We start from the raw sequence: 23445 nt of genomic DNA, 5'->3' as shown, positions 1-23445 counted from the left end.
TCCACATGACATGTTTAGGACCACAAGATTAAAGGACATTTTGGTACATTTGACACAACTTTAATTTAAGGCCACAAGATTCAAAAGTCTTCTTTATATTCTTAAACTTTATGCCAAGTCAATGTAGGTTATTTTTTTTGAAACGGAGGGAGTAAGTAAAAAGTAGTAATAATCTAGGTATATAACTCTAGCTAACTCCAACTAATAATAAACTTTAAAGCCAGGTGTTTAAGTTTTTAAAGGCAATGCGGGTCCTAAGCACTAAGCCGAAGAGTGATTTACGGTCAAAAGTTGCCCTACTCGGGGTAACAAAGCTAAACATGCCTCGTAAAAATGAGTGAGTCATCCTAAAACCTAAGATTTAGTCTAAGGTAATGTATAGAGGTCATATAGGTCAATAAGGGGTCCTTCTAGACGTTCTACCTAAAAGAAGGGTTAGTGGGGTTCACTACTAGTCCCAAAACCCAACCTAAGGAAAGCACATGCCTAAACCTAGTCTAAGGCTCCTCAATCCCATCCCAAGGCACGAAGTAAGTTAAGACTAGTTCTAAAGGATAATCATATACTAAAATAAGAAAAAACAGGCCAGATTCTACCGAAAAGGGCCCCTAATCGGCTAATTTATCCAATAAATACTAAAATAACAATCGAGCCATAATTACCCACCCATTGCTAGCGCAATAGCATACTAATACTATAATGAAATACAGTCTAGAAGAAAAGTAAGCCTAGCCTACCTAGACGCCGTCGAAAGCTCATATAATTCTCTAGTCCGAAGCTTTTTCCTTCCAAGAAGCCTCCGATCGCTGCCACACAATCAAAGTAAGTAACTATACATCAAGATGAGAATATTGATACCCATATTGTGCATATACGCTCTGGGTCAGAAATCAGACGAAAAATCCAACGTGCCTACGAAATCACAAAATTGAAACCGTCACAGCATCCCTTTCATCTTACGAATCATTTGCCCTAAAATTTAGGCGAAATTCAAGCTTAAAACAGTTTGAAATCAGCCCCAACCAATATTGAGAATTTACAAACTAAATCCGAGAATTACACGGAAACTTACGAGATAACGACGATATAATGCTCTCAAAACACCTCCAAGCTAATCCCAGCTCCACTAGATGATTTTCCCACAATTTTAGAGCTCAAGAATCCTCGAATAGTGTTTTGTACTTGGAAATAATGTTGGAAAAATGAAGAGGGAGATATATATACTACTAGGGGTTTCCTCATTGTTGTTCCGAGGTCCCCTGGTCGCGGTCGTGTCACCCTACTAACGGGACCATCGCGATCTCGGTGGCCTAGCCACACGATCATGATTAATAAGCTAGTCCCGTTCCACAACCTCTTTCATTCTGTCGCGAGCGCTTGAGCCTCACGATCATGATGACCAAGATCATAGACCCTCTCAATCGTGGGGTCTTCATCGTGATAGTGATGAAGAACTTGGGCCTGCATGAGGTGCTGATGCACTAGTACTTTTTGCCAAGTTGCAAATATTTCAATCGGGTCTCGGGATTCGTTCGGAATCCCGGGAGTGCAAACAAACTATGCTACCCTACCAAATTCGACATCGGGATTCGTTCGGAATCTCGAGAGTGCAAAGGAACTATGCTACCTTACCAAATTCGACATTTCAGACTCAATGACACCATCGAAATTTTCATTTGAGGTCGTTTTGATAAAAGTGAGTCCCACACTCGAGTCCATTTTACCCAAATCCACCCAATAACCCAAACAAGTTCGGAAGCCTTGGAGCTTGGAACAAGGGTTTTCCTAGCCTAAATTGACATTCTAGAGCTAATCATTAGAATTGGCATCCGAGCTGTTTTTTTGAAGTTTAGGCTTGAGACCCTTTTTTTTGTAACAACAAAAGCTCCAAAATATGAAAATGGCTATAAAAACCTAAGGAGCTTCTTGATTACTTAAGTTGCTCAAACTCAGGTGCGGGTAACCGAGACAGGTGTAGGTTCGAGTGTTGGATTCTTCAAAATTTAAATTTTAAGAGTTGGGGGTGCAAATCCGAGTATGGATACAGGTGCGGGGATTCGGCTAAGATAAATTCAAATATAATAAAAATAGAGTAATAAATTTTATTTTTTGACCGAGGTTCTATTTATGATGTTATTAATGAAGACAATTTTGGGCTTTTCCCACTTTTAAGCCGCTATTCCAATTTACTTTTCCTATGTATCAAGGAAAAGTACGTTACTTTGTTTCTAAAAAATATCCTTTACTTTTCCCATTTTAAGGTAACTTTTTTGTTACTTTTTCAATTAGGAGTATTATTTTTGACTTATATTTTTACTATATTAAGGTGAATTCTTTTTATATTTTAAAAGAAATATACTTGTTAGAAAAATAAACCACCGGCGTTCATAGATCTGCCTCTTTTTCACCAACTGACATCTGTCTCTTTTTTCCCAACGGCAGATTTAAATTCTGACAACGACAACAAAGTTTGTAGTTACAGTCGCCCGTATTTCTACCTTACGATAATGACAACCAACTTCCGATGTCTTTCTCCCTTCCAAATCACCCGTCGCCAGTCGGACTTTTCCCTTCCAAGTTACAGTCGTTGATTTAAAATGAGAAACATGATAACGAGATCCAAGAGATAACTAAGAAACCGAGGGAGAAAGAAAGAAAAAAACAATAGTCCCACAATTGTAGTAAATTAGAAATCAACAAAAATAGAATTTGCAGAAAAAACAATAGTCCCACAATTGTAGTAAAAGTAGAAATCAACAAAAATAGAATTTGCAGATATCTAATTTGAACAAATAGTTACATGATTAATAATCTTACCAAAAATATTCAAGAGAGATTCGATGTAGAGAATAAGGGATAAAACCCACAAACCTCACCAAGAGAGTTTTCCTAGAAGTGTAGGCTACCTCTAAATAATCTACATCATATTCTGTATATAGTACTAGGGTTAGCTAAAATAGAAAATGACACAAATGCCCTTGATTAAATGTGCATCATACTATGACCAAAAGAGACCCTAAAATATAATGTTAATTTTCTCTTATGTTGATTCTCGGCTTCCATACTCTCTTGGAACTTTAATATCGTTAAGAAAATAAAGTAGCTAGGAGAGCCAAGAACTTAGCGGCTAAAAACAGAGATGAGTTATAGAAGAAGAGAAACAAGACACAGAGAAGCCTTTTTTCTTAAAGTAAAGCTGCGTATTTTATTGATCATTAACTCCTAACTTAAATAGTCACTATTACAATTAAAAATAGATTAAACTTATCATAAAAGAAAACCTATTTGCTATAAAAAATAACAACTAATCAGTTTCCTTCCAAAAATAGGAATGTCAATTTGACTAGGAGTTGTATCTAAAAAAACTAGAGAAAAACAAATAAGTCATGTGCATTATTCCTTAAAACACCTTTTAATACTCCTCCTTGTTTTAGGAATTGCAAAATTTTTGTCTTTTGTCTTGGGGTCTCCACACTTGATAACTGAAAGTGACCTTGTGAATAAATCTACAGATTCATCTTTTGGCTTGTAGTGAATTAAATTCACCTCATGTCTTGAATGCAACCCTTGACTATTAAATCCTTTTGGCATGTCTTCTTGCTTCCGTTGCATCTTGAATTTAGACTTACCCGTTTTATTTTTCTGTAAGATAGATAACTCCTCTATTGCTTCAATTCCTTTAGGAACATTGGAAGCTCTTTTAAATCTAGCAGGTTCACATTTTGCTTGTGCTTTTTCAATTAGAGAATTATCTTCTAATTTTTTCAACGTATGATCTTTTTCATGTTCTACAGAAACATCTTCCATTGGATCAAATGAGAAATGTTTACCTCTCATCTTAATGTTTAAAACTTCTTTTCTAGCATCATCATTAATGAAGCAATGCTTATCCTCAAAGGATACTTTGTTTTCTTTTTCTATCAACTGACAAATATCAACAAGTTTTGATCAATACCAGGTACATAAAGAACATCTGAAATTGTTTTATTACCTAAATTTGTTTGATGACTACAGTTCCTTTTCCTTCAACAGGAATCTAGTCACCATTTTCGATCCTAACTTTGGATATTTCAGTAGGCTTTAATTCTTTAAACAAACTCTTGTTATAAGTCATGTGGTTGGTGCAACCGCTATCAATCAGCCAAAAATTTGTTGAAACCTTACTTGAGATACATATTGCAACAAAAAGTTGGTCTTCATCTTCATTGATCACATGTGCATCTGCTTCATGGTTCTCAAATTTGTTTTTGCAAGTCATTGCTTCATGACCAAGCTGATTGCACTTGCTGCACTTCGCGTTTGGCCTTTTCCAACACCTGTATGGTGGATGACCCATTTTTCCACTGTGCTCACAAGGTGGGTAATTTTTAAAATTTTTACCCCTACTTTGAGTTTTGTGGCTGGCTACTAAGAGGTTCCTTCAACTATGCCTTTGTCTCATAAGTTTTCTTTGCTCCTGTGCCTGAAAAAAATTTAACAACTCTGTCAAGATAATCTTGGACATATCTTGTGTATTTTCCAAGGTTACTATAATAAGAATTTTTTCAACAATTCTTAAATCTTTAAATTCAGTGCCTAGTATTCTTACCTTTTAGCAATGCCAAGTAGTCTATCTGAGTACTCTTTGATTGTCTCGGAATCTTTTATTCTCTGCAACTCGAACTCTCTTCTTAAATTCAGTACTTGCATTCCTCAGATTATTTCATCTCCAACATATTCTTTCGTTAGATAATCCCAAATTTCTTTTGGTGATGTAAGAGACAAAATTCTTGTTAAAATAGTTGTTGAAATAGAAGAAAACAGAGTTGCCTTTGCCTTAGACTCGTGGTATTCTTTTCCTTGTGACTCTTGGTTTGGGCTAGGGTGGTGGTGGGATTATTTAGCAGCGGATTAGTTTCATAATCCTCTTCCACAGCTTCCCAAAGATCAAGAGCCTCCAAGTAAGTTTTCATTTTCACAATCCATAATTGATATTTTTCACCATAAAAAAACGGATGTAGCCATTCGTGAAAAACTATTTTCAGAGTCCATGTCTTAACTGACAGGTCTCTTAAGAAGAATAACTCTGATACCAATTGTTGGTTTTAATACCGTTAAAGAAAAATAAAACAGCAAGGAGAGCCAAGAACTTAGCGGCTAAAAATAGAGACGGGTTATAGAAGAAGAGAAACAAGATGCGGAGAAGCCTTTTTTTTGAAGTAAAGCAATGTATTTTATTGATCATCAACTCCTAACATAAATAGTCACTATTACAACTAAAAATAGATTAAACTTACAATAAAAGAAAATCTATTTGCTACAAAAAGTAACAACTAATCAGTCTCTTACCAAAAATAGGAATCTCAATTTGACTAGGAGTTGTATGTAAAAATGCTGGAGAAAAACAAAAAATAGTCACGTGCATTATTCTTTAAAGCAACTTTTAACACACACTCCAAGCACTTGATGTCAAGTTGAAATCAATCCATGTAATAAGTACTTCCCGAGTTTGCATCATTCTCCCCTTGCTGACTAGAATTTGACCTCGAATTCAAACCTTGCAAATCAGGGGATATCAAATACACACTTCTGTGATAAGTACATACCACTTTCAAAAATACACACTTCTGTGATAGAGCCAAGAATCATGAAATCCTATAGAAGTCAACTTTTCAAGTATAGTATCAAGAACGTGACTAAAAAATATACCACAATCATAAAATAGGTCAAAAAAAACCAATAATTCTAAATATTAGAACTTTCAAATCAAAATTAGTTACTTCATTCCCTAATTCACAATTTTATTGTACTCTTCTAACCACAAGATTAAGAGAACTAAGAATATCATTTTCAAATTTTAAACACAAGTATGCATTTCCGGGATTAAACACAAACACCAATCCCGAAACTTCCTTAATTTCTCACTTATTTTTTTTATAACTACAACATACTTGAATTTCTCACTTGGTAACTCACGACATGAATCAAATAGCAACATTGAAGAATTTTCACCAACCGTAATAAAGTTGCTATTAAAAGGATCAAAGGCATAAAATCCAATCATAACAAATTTGCTATTATAACGATCAAAAACATAGAAATCTACCTTCGTGGCTTTAAACTGCCCAAAAATAAGCACTAGCCATTCAAATAAATCATCCTTCGATTTAGAAAACAAAGATACCTCAAGCCTTTATAGCCTAAGAAGATGCTCCCAGGTATCTTACCTCGTAGATCCTCTCTTGATCATCGTGTGTAGCAAATAAATCAACAAGGTTAGTACAGAAGGATTGTCACATTTATGCTCATAGATATTTGACAATGCTTCAAATAGATATGTTTACATTTCTTTCTAGAAGCATTCGAAAATTTTATCCAAAGTACATCCTCAAAAGGTAGGACTAGAGTAAGTGAATAAATTGACACACAAACTACCATCTATCAATTCACTACTACTTTCTCTAAGGCCTCCCTCATTCTTTAAAGGACGTTCTTCATCTGTAGAGGAGCTTTCAATACAAAATGTGCTTTTAACAAATATTTACTTCCTAACATTCACCCAATTAGCACCCTCAAATAAGTCACAAGATCCATTTTCACAAGTCATGCACTCTTTAAATTTTGGATCATCACTTTCGTTAAGTGGATATGAGTTAACAAGGAATGAATCATTCAATTGGAATTCACCAGATAGAGGATTGTCAAAAATTTTAAAATTTTGCCATTCTTTAAGCTCAAAAAGGCTAGATCACATTTCTCATGCTCCATTTCAAGAGTACTGCTGCTCTGCATTTTGAAAGACTGTAAACTGCTCTGCATCCCCTCAAAACTCCTCTTGTTTCTTTCGATCCAAACTGTCCACTAAATGCAAGCCGGGACAATCTTCCATCTCTTTTCCTTGTTCATATTGCCTTGCCATCTATGTTCCAGCATCTTAACACATCTGCTATGCTTCCAGGTTTCGCCCACTTGATCCCTTTCATGCTAATGAACATCCTCCACAACTGGTCTGTCCATTTACAATGCAAAAAAAGATGATTGATTGTCTCCACTTGATCCCCACAAAGAACACATCTTGAGGCTAATTGATGACCCCTTTTGCTCAAATTTTCGAGTGTTAGGACTGCCTCTTTGGCCAATAGCCATATAAAAACAGTTGATTTTGTAGGGTATTTTCGGTTTCCATATCATCTTCCATGACCAATCTCTTTCCTTCGCCCCTGTTATATTCAGTTCCTTGTATGTAGAATTGACAGAGAAATGTCCGCTCTTGTCTTTGTCCCATTCCAGTCTATCTTCTCCTCCATTCAAGTTGTTGATTCCAGCTACTGAGTTGTAGAAATCTGCAATTCTTTCCATTTCCCAATCATTCGTCTGTCTCCTTAGGAATAAATTCCGTCCTTGTCCAGTTCACATCGTGGCAACAATGGCTTGTTGTTGCTGATACAAGATGTAAAGTTCTGGGTGTTTTTGCTTCAAGGGTTGATGTCCTATCCATTTGTCATGCTAAAAGGAAGTTTTCTGTCCATTTCCTATCTTTATCCTGATCCTACTTTGCATTAATGGCCATAGATTCCTGACCACTCTCCAGATTGAGCAACCATAAGGTGTTCTGACAATCTTTATCGTCCAATTATCTTCCTAACCATATTTTTATATGATAGCCTCTTTCCACAACATTCCTTCAGTAGCAAACTTCCACAACCATTTCATCATCAGGCTTTGGTTCTGCTTTTTCATATTCCTGATGCTTAAACCGCCTTCTTTTTTGTTTACTAACAACTCCTCCCACTTGACTAGATGGTACTTTTTTTTTTATCTTCATTTCCTTGCCTAAAGAAGTTCCTTCTCAGAGTATCTATTCTCTTCCTAACACTAGCAGGCATCGGAAAGATGGACATCAAATAAGAAGGCAAAGTGTCCAGAACACTATTTAGAGTGTCAATCTCCCCCGAGAAAGGTATTGACTCTTCCAGTTTGATAGTCTTTTTGTGCATTTTTTTCACTACCCCATTCCAAATCCCGGCCGACTTACTTTTAGCTCCCAATGGCATTCCAAGATAAGTAGTTGGAAGCTCTCCTACTCTTTTTCCTAATCTAAATGCAAGAGTTTCTATCTCAGTTACTGTGTTTATGGGATAGATGAACCTCTTCCCCCAGTTTATATGTTACCCTCAAAATCAGAACCTGTGCCTCATCTGCATCACAAAAAACCAAGGTGTCATCTGCATACTGTAAATGTGTTGCTTCAAACATGTTTGCCTCTCCCAATTGGAAGCCTCTGATCCACCTCTTTTCCTTTGCTTTATTCAATAGATAGCTCATAACCCTCCATTGCTAATATGAACAGGAATGGAGACAAGGGATCACCCTGTCTCAAACCTCTCTGAGACGAGAAAAATCCATTTGGTTCTCTGTTAATTAGCACTGAAAATTTGACTGTACTGATACAATTTATCCATTTGATCCACCTCTTTACCAATAGTTGTAGCAGGAAGTTCCAATTTAAGTGACCATAGGCCTTCTGAATGTCCAATTTACACGTAATTCCAGGTTTGTTGCTGCATTGTCTGAGTCAACACACTCGTTTGCAATTAATACCGCATCCATTATCTGTCTCCCTTTGATGAAGGCCATTTGTTGTCTGTCGATCAAGCCATGGATTACCTTCTTTAATCTTTCTGCCAATAGTTTTTCAATGATATTGTACACACACCCAATCAAACTTATAGGTCTGTAATTATTTAGCTCCTCTGCCCCAACTTTCCTTGAATTCAAAGCCACAAATGTAGCATTAAAGCTTTTTTCAAAGAAACCTTTCTCATGGAAATTCTGTACTGTTGCTACCAAATTGACTTTGATAATCTCCCAACATTGTTTGAAGAAATCCATAGAATATCCATCAGGCCCAGGGGCCTTGTCTCCTGCGCATGCTTTAATGGTTTCCAGAATCTCTTGGGGTTCGAATGGTGCCATCAATAATAAGTTGTCCTCGGTTCTAACTTTGGGACAATTCTCTATTTCTAACTGTGGCCTCCATTCCTCTGTTTCTGTGTACAGTCTTTCATAATATGATACTATCTCTTTCTTCACCTCTTCTGGGTCCTCCATCATTACTTCTCCAACCTTTGGTTTGTCGATGGTATTGAATCTCCTGTGGACATTTGCATTTTTGTGAAAAAAGCTTGTGTTTCTGGCCCCCTCTCTTAGCCAGGTTGCCCTGGATCTTGGATCTCTGTCTCCAGACAATCTCCTCTCTCCTAGCTATCTCCTCTCTCCTAGCTATATCTTCAAATTCCATTGTGAGCGCTATTCTGGATGCGATCTCCTCCTCCTGCAGAACTCTGCATTCCTGAATATTCTCTATTGCTTCCATCTGAGCCAAAACTTCTTGCTTCTGAGTCCTTAAGTTCCCATGTCTTGTCTTGCTCCACTCCTTCAGCTTTATTTTTAAAGTTTTCAATTTTGCGATTAGAATGTAGTCCGAACTGCCCTCAAAGTTGAAAGAGTCCCACCAATCCTTTACCCTTTCCTTGAAACCTTCTGTTAGCAGCCACCAGTTCTCAAATTTGAAGTAAGATTTAGATGCTTCCCATTCACCACATTGCAACATGATGGAGTTGTGATCTGAGATGACTCTTTGTAAAGCAGTTTGCTTAATGTATCTGAAGCTCTCATCCATTTCATTTGAGATAAGAACTCTATCCAACCTTGCTGCACTTTCATGTCTATCTCCTTTCTTCCATGTGTATTTCCCCCATTTCAGATCCAAGTCTACTAGCTCCATGTCTTCAATAAATTCTGAAAAATCAATCATGGCTTTATTGATTCTTCTGCAATTCTTCTTTTCGGATGGATACCTAGTTGTACTGAAATCCCCATACAAGATCCAAGGTCCAGTCATTAGACCCCTAGCTGCTCCTATCTCACCCCAAGTTTCTTCCCTTTCCTGCCTATTATTTGGAGCATATAGTCCTGTAAGATGCAAATTGAAAGCTTGTTGTTTCCCCACCAAACTACAAGATACAGAGTACATGCCGACACTACTAAGTATCCCTTCCCATTCCCTCTTGTCCCACATTATGACAATACCCCATCTTGTTCCACTAGCCACCAGTTGGACATAATCTACCCACTTATTTCCCCATATCTCCCGAACAGCTTCTGTAATGTCCCCCCTCAATTTTGTCTCTTGTAAACACACTATGTCAGCCTTCCATTCCTTTATTATATTCCTAATGAGTACCCTCTTTCTACCACAATTTAACCCCCTCACATTCCATGTCACCACCTTCATGATCATTGATTTTTAAGTGCCAGATATCCCCCCTCTCCCTCTGCTCCTGGACCCAAAACTCCAAAATTTACTATCACGTTCTAAACCTTTTAGTTCATATATCCCCTTTCTCTTTATTGTGCTTTGTGTTGTCTGGTTCTGTGACTTGTTGTTATCCACCTTCATGAAAAGCTCCTTTGCCTTTTCTTCATAACCTTTGAAGTCGACTCCCAGCTCTGAACTAAGTTGGATAATATACTGCTGGATCCATTCCTCAGCACTAAACTCTTGTGTGGTTTCTTCAACTGGGGAGCTGTTTTCTGCTGGTAGTTGTATGTTCAGGGGAATTACATGCTCCTTTAGTTGATTTGATGTGTCGACCTTCGCTGTTATCTGCATATCTATAGATTCTACTGCTTCTTTATGAGTTAGTTGGTTCGTCCTCGCTGATTCTTCAATTTGATCCTATTGAATAACTGGGGTCGGCTTCTTCTTCTTCTGTTGTGTCGCTATTTCTACAGAGAGAATATTCTTTTGAGAGCTGCAGATGTTTGCTTGTATCTCTATATCAGTAATATCTTGCTTTTGGGCCTTTTCAATAGTTCTTTGCTGATGAGAGACTATTGGGCTTAAATTTTGGCCCATATGCTCAACTTTTTTAATATGAGCTGCCACAGCCCAAAGTGGCCCCTTTTCCTTCAACTGCTTACCACGTGTTTTAAAATTTGAATTTTCTCCACTTTTAGCTGTGCCCACGTGCCCCTTTTCCGCCTTCTCATTATCCATTGGATAGATGCTTTCCTCCTTTGACTTTTCTTTCTCTCGTCTGAAAGTGACCGGTGATTCCACCCATATCGGCATTGTGTAAACATAGCTGTCGCTGGCCATCTCTATTTCTCTCGGTACTTTCTTCCCATCTCCGCGAATCTTGATGCGAGCCCAGTGGAGATGGTTTTTAAGAGGTGTTTCCTCCTCTGCTTCGATGAAACCTCCACACTGGTCACCGATCTGTTCGAACATATTGTTCGACCACATGCTCAACGGTAACCCTAGGATCCTTATCCATACCCAGTCCCTCCGTATCTCCTCCGGCCAGCAACAGGTGGTTGGATTCCACCACTCCAGTTTCAGCCTCATATTTTTCCAGATCCACTCTCCAGATTGGACATGTTCTGCTCCTTTTCTTGAAGGGAGTTCGAAGAGGAATTTCCCATCGTTCATAGCATAGACACTCATCCCAAAGACTGACCTCCAAGTATTGCAGGCCCATCTTCTTACATCATTTAGAGCTGGTGTTTCTTGTGTTGTCTGAAACTTGCCGACTATGCATCTGCTTAAGAGGGCCTTTTCCGCTGCCTCTGAACCTCCGATGATTCTTATGATGTCATTTTCTGCTTGCACAAGTTCCTTCTTCAGAGCTTCTGTTGTTCACCGATTGCTGGAGCATGCCTCTTTGAAGGATTTGGTCAACTTGGGCATCCCTGCTGTCTGAGCTTCCTGCACTTTCTCTGGCACATTGATGAAATTTGACACCTTATGTGCTGTGTTTCCCCATCCACCTTTGTGTGTACTCTCCGGTGTAATAATGATTGATTTGTACTGACCTTGTATAGCAATAAAGCTTATGGACCTCCCATTCTCGTTGTATTTAAGAGTGCAGAAAAATTCAGAGAAGTGGTCCTTCATTCCCCATCTCTTAATTATGCTTCCCTGTACTTCTGATGCTTCAATAATTACTGAAACCAACCACTTTAATACTTTAAGGCTAATTTTTACACTTTGCATTAAAAATCTTCTTTTATGCTTGAAGCCACCCTCTCACTTCATTCCAAATATCCTTTTCTTTTTTCTCTTCTGAGTTGTCCTCCTTTAGTCCTCTCTTTCTTTCTCTCTCATTCATTTCACTAAAAGTGCACTATGCTCCAAGGATTCCTTTTGAGTCATTGGGATGACTCTTCACTTCAAATTACAACTTAGCATTCTTAGAAGTTCCAAAGACTCTACTTGAATTGTTGGAATGACTTTGTACATCAAATTTCAAGTTAGTAGTCTTCGCTTTAACTTTCTTGACTTCCTTATTTGTCATTGAAGATTCCTTAATGACCATAGGAGTTAAGACATGCTTTCGTTTCATCGAATCTACAACAAAAAATTTTTCCAAACTTCTATCAAATCAAAATTTATTATGTTTAAACCAAGAAGCTCCTAAGCATACTAAGCATACCAAACAAGTAGACAAATGGTAGACATCACAGCAAATTCCCTGATAGCTTCCATGGTACACAATGATCTTCATCTCTTTACAACCGACGTTCCACCAAATTTATATGGTTGAACTTTTTATATGACAAGGTATATCCAACCACTTAGCCAAATAAGGATCAATGAAGTTGGTATAACACAATTTATCTACACCTGAAGTACAATCAAATGTGCAACCACTCCCATATCCCTCCACAACAACTTCAAATTTATCTACACCTAAAGTGCATTCAAATGGGCAACCACTCTCATATCCCTCCCCAACAACTTCAAATTTAGTCAAACTTCCTTTAGGCTCATCCACTCTTTCTTGTCAAAACACCATTATAATAATAATGAAATACTTCACAATAACTTCCACTAAAGTACAATCATAAGATGAATTTCCTCTTACTCCATAATTATTCAAACCTCCATTGTAACTTCTTGAATCTGTATAAAACATAATTAAGACAAAAAAAGTGGTTAGTAAAAATAATGGACCTCAGAAGTCACCCGCTTACGTGTATCACTCCAATGATTGCACTCAATTTTCTCTCCGCTCGTGTATACACTCAAAGGTTAAAGGCTTTTAGGACCACACTTGAATGATCTCACCACTCAAAACCTTTTATCACTTAAGGGTATTCCTCAGTCTCTTCACGGTTCTACAATCTCAAATAGGCTCAAAGTAAGCTTTCAAATAACGGCTCGGAATGGAGTTTATGACACTTAACATAGAAGAACAAAACTCACTAAGGGACGAGGAATGAAACAAAATAACAATGAACCTAAAAGAGAAAAGCACGATACAGATGGGCATGAAATGAATAAAAGCACACAATTAATTAGAGAATAAAAGTATGAACTAATACTCATGTGATCTAATTAAGAGATCCGAAATAGTGTGAAAAGGGAGTTAAGAAAATACACACTATTAGCAAGGTCATTTTTGGTGACCATGACTAAAGAGTCCACTCAGTTACCAAAATGCAGTTCAAAAATTCTCTTCACCTTTTAGATCTCGACAATACCAACTAAATTGACTTTTAGCATAAACAGATTGCTTCAAACTCAATGTTCCCGCTTTAATGTTAAGATTGTGGAACAGCATCTACTCAACTCTCAATTTCGTAAAAGACGATTTTAACGTGGCAGTACCTTTCATTTGCTGTCAATGGAGAAGTAGCTTATCATCCTCATTTCTTTTAAACTCCACAAATCAGACAACACACTTTAAGCTCCAACTGCTAATTTTTCCAAAGATTTTAACAATTGGTCATTTCCACAAAAGTGACTAGTGCCGTAGATCTGATAATTCAGCTTGTGTTCTTAATATTCTTCGTACAATTCACAGCTGAAACTCAACCAAAACACACCTCAAGTCACACCCACATAACTCGATTCCAGGAAACGAAACAGTAGTGTGAAACTCAAGCACAACTAAATCAATATATTCCCAGATCCGCCTTTTAGTTTTGAACCACTGAAAAAGTAAGCCCAATTAATAGAGACAGAGTTAAAACTCTTCTACAAAAAATGGAGAAAGTATTTTAAAACGATAGTGATGGAGTACTTTCTTTGTTAATTACAGAAAGGTTGCACCCTATTATTTTGAGTCCTGAAGCTCTAATGATCCCGCTTCATCATCGATTTACATCTTCGCCATCGCCATCGACTCACTGTTTCTTCATTGACATATTTCACTGATGATTATTTCCATGCCTATTATTTTCTCCCTTTTCACCCAACAGAAGATAAAGAAAAACTACATAAAATTTTAGATAGAAAAAAGGAGCAAAAAAGTAGTATCATGATAACAGAAAGTCCTATAACTTTTAATTTTAAATGGCTATTAGAAGCACTAATCTTAAAGTCCATTCTTCAAACCCTGAAAATTCTTCACTTAAATACCCTCCTTGCTTTCTTTCCATTCTTCAGTAGTATCACTTCCACTTTCAATAGGACTTTCTTCTAGCACTAAAAAAACATTGTCTGTAGTTTTTGGTCTGCATATTTTTGACAGAAATGTAGTGAAAGCAGCATGGAGAGCTCTATCCACCTATCTGCCCACATTTTTTTGCGCTGCATATTTTTGACAAATGTACTGATACGGGTGTAACAAGTTGTCCAACAACTTCACGACCATTCACGCGTAGCCATGCTCGGGAGTTACAAAAACTCCAAGCCATGTTCATGCAAATGGCCGTGTGTGGGTTGGTGATTGGTTCGCCTAATGGTCTAAATGTTTTTAAGTGTGAAGAGAAGCCTTGAAGTGTAATAAACTTACACTCCAAGGCCACCCCATGGCAAGGGCAATCTGGTCATTTTCTCTTTTATTTATGGTGTAATATAAATAGATGATATTAGGGTTATTTGACAGCCAGTTCTTTCATAATATTTTGAGACATAAACACTTGTAATATTGAGGAACTTCTCTCTCTTCCATTGGAGAAGCCCCAAATCTGAAAACTCATAGATAGAGTGATACTTGTGTTGTATCTTGGCTAGAAACAAGGATCTTGAGGTCATAGAGTTGCTCTTGGTCCAAGTAAGAACTTGGTGTTAATATTCTTTAGTCTTAGGGTCCTCTCTTGTTGTTAGGGTTCTTAGACTCCTGAATATTACATGTCAAGTTACTATCTTCTTGTAATCTTGTTAAGATTGTGTTTTGTAATCTTGAAGTCTAGTGAAGTCGTGTGGGGCTCTTTCGATTCATTAGCACCTTGTTGACTTGCTGGTTCTTGTTGAAAACTTCATCATCTTGTTCTAAAAACGTGATTGTTAAAGCTTAGTGAAGTCGTATGTGGCCTATTTCGATAAACTAGCACTTGTTGTTCAACTTGTTATTCTTGTGTTAGTTTGTTCATCTTGTTGTTGTTGCTGGATTCTTGCATTGTGGACTTGATAGTGTATCATGTACTGCCATCTTTTGCTTCAAATGTAGTTATTTGCAGATGTTAACATCTTGGTGTAATTTTTCCCTGCATGTTTATAGAGTGGGAGGATGATTTTTTCTGCTAGCATGGTTTGCACCTTCGATCTTTCATGCTGCAGTTCTAAATGAAGTTTCTTACCTTGATTGTTCAAAGTAGGAAAAAGATGAATTTGTGTCAATCATTTCGACTGTTTCTCTGTTCTACAATAGTGGCTGAATAGATTACTTCGATTGCGAAAGATTGATGCCAGAAATTGGAGACTTAGATTCAGTTTTCTTTTGATACAAATTCCAAATGCTTTGGTGTACGATTGGGTTGAGAAATTAAAGGGACCTGGACAGAAAAGCCATTGATGGATGCGTGTATCAGTTTTTACACTGACAATTTTGTTTTCACATTGTACCATTAATTGTATTTTGTGGATAATTTACAACTCCAGAGACTGTCGTATGGTTGCAACGGTAATGATAACTCTTGGGCACTGTTTCTTTCATTAATGATCATGAAAACTCATGATTTTTCGACAGCTTAATTAAAACAAATACAAGGGAAAATAAGAAGAAAAAACCAAAACATGAGAAAAAGATAAATGTGTTTTCGGATCTTAGAGACCGCCAAATCACCGGGTTGATGTCCCTCAACAGCAACAACAACAAACGCAGTATATTCCCACATAGTAGGGTCTGGGGAGGGTAAAATGTACCCAGTCCATACCACTACATCCGAAGTAGAGAGGCTGTTTCCGATAGACCCTCGACTCAAGACAGAGGACCGCAGACAAACATCGCAAGCATACAACATGATAAAAATAACAGAGATACAACAACCACAAAAATAAAGTACATTAACCAACAAAGGACTCCCCCCAACCCTAGCCTTCCAAGCTACACCAATCTCTCCTAACTACAGCTTATGACTCGACCACACACCTTAGCCCTCTATCCTAATATTCTTCCTCTAAACCTTCCTATCGAGGGTCATGTCCTCAGTGAGCCGTAACTGCTCCATGTCACGTCTAATCACTTCTCTCCAACTTTTCTTCGGTCTACCCCTACCCCGCTTGAAACCATCCAAGGCCAACCTCTCACACCTACGAACTGGGGAATTCATGCCCCTTCTCATCACATGACCAAACCATCTCAACCTCACTTCCCGTATCTTATCCTCCACCGGCGCCATCCCCACCTTCTCCCGAATAATCACATTCCTAACCCTGTCAGCCCTCGTGAATCCACACATCCAACGCAACATCCTCATTTCCGCCACCTTGAACTTCTGAACGTTAGAATTCTTAACAGGCCAACACTCCGCTCCATACAACATAGCCGGCCGGGTTGATGTCCCTCAATTATATGTATATATATAGTCAGATCTGTAGTGGCATGCTGATACTAGAATATGAGTATGTAGGTATGCAGATTCAGAAAATCCTCAAGGTGGGAATTCTGAAAGGGAAAGAAGATTGTTAAGAGGGAGAATATAGCTTTTTGATCAACTACTGTGCCTCAATCACAAGCTAGTTGGGTCAGTTATACAAATTCTCATTAACCATGTTCCATTGAGACTCGTACCAATCCATTATTTAAAGATTTAGGTTTCCGACTAGAAGTTCTCTACATTTTCTGTTGACATTCCAAATCTCCCCTAATTACAATTAATTGGTATTGTTTATATCATTTTTTCCCGCTTTGATTGTGCTAAGTTTGTATTGATTGCATATATTCCAAGAGATTATATTTCTTTCTAGAAAACTTCCTTCCATGTTGTTTTAGGTCTACCTTGTCCCCTTTTAATCACCATGGTTTTACACTTACGAGCGTTGCTTCTGGAAATTGTGACATAGGACATGGATGAACAATCTCATGCGACCCATTGGCTCACTCTTGTTTGGTGCTAATGATGGTGGCCAATCCAGCTTGTCCACGTTAACTGATCCATCAGAATTATGCTACCCCCCTCTTAACACATGTACAATGTTATTAGGCAGATGATAGGAAATTACCTAGTGTTCTTTGTCTTTATTGGGACTTGAACTATTGCTTACAATTCTTTTGTTCTCACTTCTGATCTTCTCTCATTTTATCCCCTATTTGTACTGCTTGCATCTTCTTCTGATTGTGGTCATTCATAATCGTGTTAATCTTGTATGACGGCATATCTATCTTAAATTCTCTCTTAAAAATATCCATATGAAATTCTATATTTGAATTGCTGTGACGCTCATTTAGTGCATGTGTTAGACCTTTAAAGCCTAACATTCACTCTCATATAGATTGTTACCTTTCTCAAAAACAATTCACTCTCAATATAGCAATATATTTTTTTTTAAATTACATGAGAAAATAGAGAAAGGGACCCGGGGTTGATAGAAGCCACTTTGGGTGCTATAAGAAGAGGACAGTGAGAATTGAACCCACTTATTATTATGAAAGAGACTCTCACCTGTACAAATAAGCTATAAATCATTCTGTGGGTTAAATTGGATTTAAACCCATGCCTTTCATATACCTGCAACTGTAGTTTTCTGATTGTCTTCACTAATATCAGTGAATACAGCTATACCTTTAGTGGTACATAATCATCTATACTTGGCTTGATTGGTGGCTTTAATATGTATTATTTATTTTTGTAGATATATGAGATCATTGGTTTTGTCTATCAATACCTCAAGCTCCTGCGTCAAAATTCTCCTCAAGAATGGATATTCAAGGAACTCCAAGATATTGCAAATATGGAATTTAGATATGCGGAGGAGCAACCTCAAGATGATTATGCTGCAGAACTTGCTGGTTATCTACCTTTCCTTGTGTATTTATAGATCTCTTTTTATTTAAAACTTCATTGAAATATACAGTCGGTTGATCCAAGCTTTTGCAAGTTGCTGAAACTATTTTTTTCTTTAAATTAATTATTGTTCTAAAAATATTTAATTTGGCAACCCCATTTGGTGTGGTGACCAACTCTCAAAGGATCCATTGAATATTGTTAGAATATGAATAGAATAGCATATTGAATTCTACTTAGAAAGGGATTGGGATTGTAATGTAGGGTCCTATTAAGAATAGGATTGGAATGTAATGTCTATAAATAGGGTCTCAATGTAATAATTTTGATACAACAATTCAATAATATTTTCTCTCATATTTTTCACATGGTATCAAAGCAGGTTTTGTGAGAAAATTTCTAGGAGGAAAACTCAATAAGACAGCCCGGTACTTCAATTTCTGGCGACTGTTAAGTCCAATTTGAGCCCTCGTCTATTTTTTAAGTGTTGTGTGCGAAAACCTACACCACCACGAGGTGAGAAACACCCAGGCGAGCAAACCCCAGTGCTCGAATCTTATCCCCAGCGATCCACGCGCCGCGGGAACTTTCAGATCTGTGCCTCACGCGCTTTACGTGCCGGCGCGTGCAGTTTATTCGGCCAGTTTCTGGCCAAGTTTTTTTTTTCTCAGCTAGGTCGCCACTTCATTACAAGGCTGTACCAATAGTTTTTTCTTGATTCCGATCTTCGGAACCTAAATTCCGGCGACTTTTCCGGAAGTTTCTTTTTTTAGTAACCTCGCTTATTCATTCCGAGGCTGGTTGTCACGCCTCAAATCCTATTGGGGCGGACAGGCACCCGTAGCCGTAAAGGCTCGAGAGAACCAATTCATAACCTTGTACTTCACATGCATGTAACTATGACAACTAAAGGTTCTGACAAACATGATATTATGCATCGATGAGAATATCTACATCGGCAAGCACGAAATTATATATACAACACTTGGCCATTGGGGCCACCACATCTAAAAGACAGGACACTACCATGTTTAACTTTACATTAGTCTACAAAGCTTTTAAAAAATACATAAACTTAGTTAGGGTCGGGACAAACCCCTGCCGTACTCTTGACTTACTGCACAGTACCAAAATATATGGAACAGACTCGGAAAGCCCCGAATCAACCTGGAGCTCACCAATAGTCACTGAATAGCCTGCGCTCCTACTAGTGAGGTGTATGAGCAGGCCTGCAGCATGAAATACAGGTTCCCCGTGAGGGACGTCAGTACGAAAATATGTACTGAATATGTAAGGTTGAAGGTAACAACACATGATACAAGAGCTCAATAGAAATCAGATACAAGTGTATAAGTAGTACTAGTAGACCACCTTTATATATACTTGTGGGATTACATACATTATGTTCCTTTCTTCATTTTACCTTTCTTACTTCATAATCTTTGTAAGCCATATATAATGCAAATGACCAGCTGATTAGTGGTAAATAGATAAATTAGGATCGGCCCATGCTAGGCTTACGCCCCTGAGCTGTCACCTACATATAAAGATTGAGATCGACCCATGCTAGGCTTATGCCCCTGAGCTGCCACCCACATATAAAGGTATCGAGATCGGTCCATGCTAGGCTTATGCCCCTGAGCTGCCACTCATTTTACAGATATGCATTACTTAGTTTATTTAGCCTTTGAGATTGTTATTTTGGTGGTCATAACATTATGATACCTTGAACCAATAATCTCTTATAAGAGACATATAAATGGATACTTAATGAAACAACAATGAGGTAGGGAGCTGTTGGCATACAAATGAAGTGTTTAGAAGCTGAAAATACACATGGGCCTTACTTGAGTAAACGGAGAATTTTGAAATTTTCTTGTGAAAATAGATGTGCTGGTTAAATAATAAGCATGTATCGAGGTGTTTTAACACATTAGAGTGGGAACAAGGTCATTGGCTACATGGAATGTAATGTGCTGCTATTATGTATCACTTGTTATAGGATAACCTTGGAAGCTTACTTGATGGAACAAATGCTCGATTTCATGCCAAGAGTACAAAATGGAGTATGCCTTACATACTTGGTTATATAACTCCGAAACTAACTCGATTTGACTTCCCGCCTTTTAGATTACTTATATACAATAGAATATATGGTATACTAGTATTAGATAAGTATCCATTTAGTTGGATAAAACACCATTAATACTTGCATAACAAATCTCATCCGTTACCTATACCACAAGGCTATACCAGGTTCCATATAATTAGAACAAGTACAAGCAAAATACGGGATGTTACACTGGTCATCTGATTATTTTCTGATTCCGAGCAACTTTCTAGCATCAGATCTTATATCCGGGGACTTTCCTTTTTTCTGGCCAAATTCCAACAGTATTTCTTTTCTTTCCTAATGCAGGATCGCAAAACGGGATAAACAATTGGCATAGGACATGAATCACAAGGCCTTTACCATCTTACCTCTTCAAATTCCTTCACAGCATACGCCACTACAGATCCTCCCGGCCTTATTCATAAACGTTTGGGACATCCTAGTCTATCCAAGCTACAAAAGATGGTGCCTCGTTTGTCTAGTCTATCCACATTAGATTGTGAGTCATGACAACTTAGGAAACACACCCGTGCTACTTTTTCACGTAGTATTGAGAGTCGCTCAGAGTCTATTTTCTCATTAGTTCACTCCGATATTTGGGGTCCTAGTAGAGTTAGTTCACCCTTAGGATTTCGTTGCTTTGTTTCTTTCATCGATGATTTTTCAAGATGTACTTGGGTTAACCTAATGAGAGATCATTCCGAGTTATTCTCTATATTCAAAGGTTTTTGTGCTGAAATACAATTAATTTGGTGTTCTATTCGTGCTTTTCGTAGTGATAATGCCTTAGAATAATTATCCTCCCAGCTTCAGGAGTTCATGACTCATCAAGGAATCATTCACCAAACATCATGTCCATACACCCCTCAACAAAACGGTATAGCAGAAAGGAAAAATAGGCATATCATTAGGACTGTTCGCACTCTTCTCATTGAATCCCATGTTCCACTGCATTTTTGGGGCGATGCAGTCTTCGCATCTTGCTATCTCATTAACAGTATGTCATCATCTTCGATGTTGAGACGTGAGAAGGATCAAAGACACACCAAAGCCGCCCTATTTGCTCATTTATTACACTAGAGGGGCGCCCCCTTTTCGTTAAGGGCCTTTTGGTCATTTCATCGTTTATGTAATAAGGAGACTATATATAGTTTAGTATTAGGGATTTTCATGACTTAGTTGATTATTGTTGTAAGTCTTGACATTTGAAACAACAAAGTCCTCTCTGTACTTGAGGCAAACCGAAACTTGTAACTAGGATAGCAATTCAAGGGTGGAATCTCTTGTAATTGCTTGTTTTTTGAGAAACCTTGGCGCTTGAGTGGTGGAATCCTCTCTTGTGTCATCGTAAGAGTTAGGTGATCGTGTGTGGAGGTGTTAGGGGTCTTAGAGTTTTATGTACTCTTTGGTTACTAGGATTTACACCACCTTTGTCTAACTATCTATCCCTTTACTTTCGTTTTCATCTTGTAGTAGTTGTTGTCTTGTCTTCTTGTAATAGTTGGTTGGTGTCATTGTAAGCTTATTGTTCATCACATTAATGTAGTGTTGTTGCTGTTTTGGTGTGGTTATGCATGTTATTATCTCTCCATTGTTGAAGCATTCTCGGATTTTCTTTTCATTCTTGTGTTGTTATTCTTGGCCGAGAATGGGTTCCTTGGCCTCTCGGTTTGTGGTGTGTTTTATGACGTTTTTGGGGGCTATTTTGTGTCTTCTTGGGGTTGTAAGGTATCAAATATGAATAGGAATAGCATATTGAATTCTACTTAGAAAGGGATTGTAATGTAGGGTCCTATTAGGAATAGGATTGGAATGTAGTGTCTATAAATACGGTCTCAATGTAATAATTTAGATACAACAATTCAATAATACTTTCTCTCATATTTTTCACAAATATCAGACAAGAAATGTTTCCTAGAATTTTTTAGTTCTTGAGAAATTTAAGTATAACATGAAGTGAGTAGTTTGGGGAGGATGGGGTTGTGGAGCAACTGTTTAAGCATGATGTGGTTGTTGAACACCTGAGGTTTTTCATTCCCTACTTGCCCAAAAAACAAAGAACTTCTCTGTATCCCCATAGCCAATAGGGTCTAGAAGTAAGAGAGATTAGTTTTAACTCTTTTCTGTGAAATTGTACCTTGACTAAAAAGGCATACAAGTATTAAATGCATACTCATCCTGTACTGGTACTGGTGGGAGGACACAATTAGTCAAGGTGTGCACAAGCTATGGCTCAAACACCACCATTATCTCTTTGAAAAAAAGTTTGCTCACCCTTTTTCACGGGGTTGTGGTGTGACTAGTTGGTTGTGTGCAACAAGCTTGTTATTTTCATTTGTATAAAGTTTTTCAGAATCCCTTTCGTCCTTTTCCTTTTTTATATAATAGGTGCTATGTGTAACAGGGGAAGTACTGCATTTCTAAATCGTATTTCTCATATTACTAATATAGTTTCTTTGCTGCAGAGGGTTTACTTGTTTATCCTCCCAAGCATGTCATTTATGGTGACTACGCATATGATGTTTGGGATGCGGAATTCATAAAGTATGTTCTGGATTTCTTCAGGCCCGAGAACATGAGAGTAGATGTTGTAACAAAGTCTTTTCAGAAGTCAGATGGTAACTTCCACAACCTCATTTTCTTAGCATTTCAAGTTTACAGTAACATATTTGTCTTGTAAAGATGACTTTGTTTGCAGTAGCATCTCTGCGTTGTAAATATGACTTTGGTACCCAAATTCTGTTTATCAAGAAAAAGGGTAGACAATAGGTTTCAGATAGAAAACAGTTTGGTGATATTTTCTTCAGGTTAAAGCTTAGAATATCAGTTCAATTGAATGGAAGTAGGATTTTCCAGGAATATGTTGTGATTGGAGTTCTTCTGTGTTATTCCCATTAGTTCATTTTTATATATAGATAGCATGGGTGTGCATTGATATGAAAAACTGCACTTGACATATGACGTTCAAAAAGTGATACAAGAATAATCACGGATATGAACTTAAGAGAGTGCGTGTTGGACCCGAGACTTGGTGGATGCAAATGAAGTGCAAAGGAGCACCTAAATGGACACCAAAACCATCTATACATAGCACTCCAAGGGCGCCTACTTGA

At 37.7% G+C, this 23445-nt stretch overlaps 1 protein-coding gene across 1 annotated transcript in view; it reads left to right on the top strand.

Annotated features, from left to right (window-relative positions):
- Positions 1-23445, top strand: part of LOC107842726 (nardilysin-like) — an 81626-nt gene that overhangs the window by 35792 nt on the left and 22389 nt on the right. Inside the window, exons 8-9 of the mRNA XM_047397008.1 lie at positions 18068-18224; positions 22798-22950. Coding sequence (XP_047252964.1) covers positions 18068-18224; positions 22798-22950 — 310 coding nt within the window. The remainder of the gene's footprint in view (positions 1-18067; positions 18225-22797; positions 22951-23445) is intronic.

The sequence above is a fragment of the Capsicum annuum genome, chromosome 9 (assembly GCF_002878395.1).
Source record: "Capsicum annuum cultivar UCD-10X-F1 chromosome 9, UCD10Xv1.1, whole genome shotgun sequence".
Lineage (NCBI taxonomy): Eukaryota > Viridiplantae > Streptophyta > Magnoliopsida > Solanales > Solanaceae > Capsicum > Capsicum annuum.
Note: the sequence above shows the minus strand (reverse complement) of the source record. Positions and strands in the feature narration are given on the sequence as shown.